This window comes from Triticum aestivum, chromosome 1A (genome assembly GCF_018294505.1).
Source record: "Triticum aestivum cultivar Chinese Spring chromosome 1A, IWGSC CS RefSeq v2.1, whole genome shotgun sequence".
NCBI classification, from domain to species: Eukaryota; Viridiplantae; Streptophyta; class Magnoliopsida; order Poales; family Poaceae; genus Triticum; species Triticum aestivum.
Window position 1 is genome coordinate 590,241,839 of NC_057794.1, and position 3,050 is coordinate 590,244,888.

The 3,050-nt window shown below is 47.3% G+C and overlaps 1 protein-coding gene across 1 annotated transcript; it reads right to left on the minus strand.

Moving 5' to 3' along the window:
• Positions 1-557: 557 nt before the first annotated feature.
• On the minus strand, positions 558-2,192 carry LOC123058977 (indole-2-monooxygenase-like). Its single transcript, XM_044481674.1, has 2 exons — positions 1,272-2,192; positions 558-1,175 (listed from the first exon to the last, which is right to left on the minus strand). Exons 1-2 carry the CDS (start codon positions 2,190-2,192, stop codon positions 558-560), a joined length of 1,539 nt encoding a protein of 512 aa, XP_044337609.1.
• Between the last annotated feature and the right edge of the window lie 858 nt (positions 2,193-3,050).

Genomic DNA, 3,050 nt, shown 5'->3' on the forward strand with positions numbered 1-3,050 from the left:
TTCCATTTTATATTTTTCTGTAATGGTTGATAAATAAGAATGTGTGTATCATACAATATTTGTTTCTGAATGATGGTCTTCTGTTGTCATGTTGTAGCTGCCGACTCATATTTTCCAGTTTATATTTTTTCTGTGATAACACCTACATAATTTAGGAATTTTTTGCCTTTTTTTAAACATTTTAAGATGTAAGATATACTTAAAACTGAAACATGTGTTTTTCATTTTAACCATTCTTCATTCTTCATGACCATAGGTGAGAGAGCTAATGGAGTACTACACTTGATTGGATTTCTATTTTTTTTTTTGGGGGGGGGGGGGGGTATATTATTTTGACGGGCACCGTGAAAAATATGCTCTCGCTTGTCCATGTGTTGTGAAAGGTCAATGTTGATGTTATTTAATTTTTCTCTTCAGCTTGCCAAAGTAAAGTAACCAAATATCTTTTATTTATGATGTAGCAACAAATAAATCCATACACATATTTTAAAACGGAGCATCCTGATCATTGGAATGGATATAACTGAATTGGAGGGAACACATAAAACATAAATATGCTATGTACGTGTTCGTGGGATTAGTAGGAGCTTCTCCTTGCGATGCAACGTAAGCCGAAACACCTCTGTCATATCAACACCCATGCCTCCAGCAGCCCTAGGGCCAGGCAGCTCCCAGTCGAAATGATATAGGAGGTTCCCTAACATGAGCTCATACGTTGACATTGAGAAGTTTATCGCTGGGCACATCCTTCTCCCAGTACCAAATGGAAGGAGTTCAAAGTTATTCCCCTTGTAATCAATGTCTACGTTGAGAAACCTCTCCGGCATGAACTTCTCTGGGTCCTCCCAAGTACTTGGGTCCCTACCAATCGCCCACGCATTGACAAGAACAGGCATGTGGGCTGGAACGATGTAGCCATCGATTTGCACATTGTCCATGGAGAGGTGCGGCCCCAGGAGCGGTGCCGGTGGATGCAGACGGAATGTCTCTTTGATGACAGCCTTCAGGTAGGTCATGGTGGCGAGGTCATCTTCTGTCATTATCTCTTTTCCTTCAGGGATTTTGCTCCTCAACTCGGCTTGTAGCTTGGACATGACTTGAGGGTTCCTTATGAGCTCTGCCATGACAGACTCTATAAGCATGGACGTTGAGTCAGTTGCTCCGAAAAATATGTCCTAAACAATTTGAAAACGGACATGGTTAATAATCAAGAGATTAATGTTCAACATACACGTAGAACATATTGTGCTCATATATTTAGCTGTACTTACAATGAGCATGGCCTTGATGTGATCCTTGGTGAGACCGTGTTCGTGCTGACAGGAGAGGAGACTGTCAATGAAGTCAGGTTCCCGTAGCTGCACCGTGTTTTCTTGGTGGTCGTCGACCACCTTGTCCAGCAACTCGTCCCATCTCTTTTTCAGCTTGTCGGCCCTGGCACACACAGCTCTCTTGATGAAGCCCACCCGCACTAACCCCGGGTAGAAGTCTTCGATGTTGACACCCCCGATGAGCGCCCCGGACGCCTCGATGAGCTCACGGAGGAGCCTGTTCCGGCCGTCGACCTTGAAGAGGTTGCCGGACACGGCGCGGCACACGATGTCGCTGGTGAAAGAGTAGATCATGTCACTCATGTCCATGGTCTCGTGCGACGCAGCCGCCTTAGCGATGTTGGCCACGACAAGGCGCGCTTCCTCCTCACGGCCCGGGCGGTAGGAGCTCACCTTCTTGACGGTGAGTAAATGTGTGGAGAGCAGCCTCTTGGCTTGGCGCCAGTGATCGCCGTAGACGGCTAATGCGACGTCAAGGGAGGCGGTCATTAGGGTGTCGGCGACGGTGGACGTGGGCCGTGAAGCGAACACGTGGTCGTGTGTGCGCAGGACGGTCTGGGCGGCACGTGGCGATGAGACGACGAGGGTCGGCACGGAGCCAAGTTGGATGAGCATGTAGTCCGGGCCGTACTTCATGGCGAGCCTGCGGAGGTTGACGTGTGGGAGGAAGCCGACGAGGTGAAGGTGCCCGATGACTGGCAACCTTGGTGGCGAAGGTGGGAGACGGCAGCCATGGCTGCTTCGTCCTGATCTACCAGTGATTACCAAGTAGTGTAGCAGTACGAGGGCTAGAGGGAAGAACAAGAGAAGCGGCGCTTGTGGAAGCGTCGCCTGCATGAGTTGTTGTAGGAGTGCCGCCATGGTAGCTTGCATGGGCCAAGTGCTCTTCTTAGTTCTTATCGCATGCTACTCCTTTTATAGCCATGCATGTCATGCCATGAGAGGGTTCAAAGAGAAGAATGGGCAGCTTTTTAAAATGATAGAAAATTCACGAGCGTGCAATGACCGTGTGCTCCACCAGGAAGTGGACTTTTCGTTACGGCCTCCAGCCCTATCTCGTGTATATGGTTTTTGCTTATCTGAGCTCCTGTAGTATATGTTTGGTCACTACTCAAGCAAAGTTGCATATATTCCAATTTCGCTCCGGGCCCCCAAAAAAACAGCCTGATACGAAGTTTTTTATTGGAACACAGTATCGCAGCCTGATACGAACTTTTCAAGTCAAAATGTGTACCACGTATGTCTCAAGAAAAAAACTATGTAGCACGTCCAATAGAAAGAAAGTCAGACTATATGCCACGTCAAACTATATACTCCTACTATATCTGGAGAGACTTAAAAATAAAGCCGCCGAAGAGAATTAAGAATAAAGCCGCCGAAGAGAATTATAAAAAGAAAAAAAGCCGCCGGGTATAAAGTCATCTCGTACGTAGATTCACGTACTACCATGGATGCCGAACCGTCGTGTATACGCCAATGCATGCCGCTGCTGGGCCTTCCCTTGACTAGAGCTCCCTGATCAACCGTACATGCTAGGTTGTCGGCCCCGGATGAAGCTGCCCATGCCGGCACTGGAGCGCGTGAGCAAAAGAGCATGCCTAAGAAAGATTACATCCATGGGACGTAGAGTTTCTGCACCCGAGCTCAAATGAGCTCGGATGAACAGTAAAAGCAAAACAAAATCTAAAAAAATCCAAAAAAAATTGAGAGAAACATTGA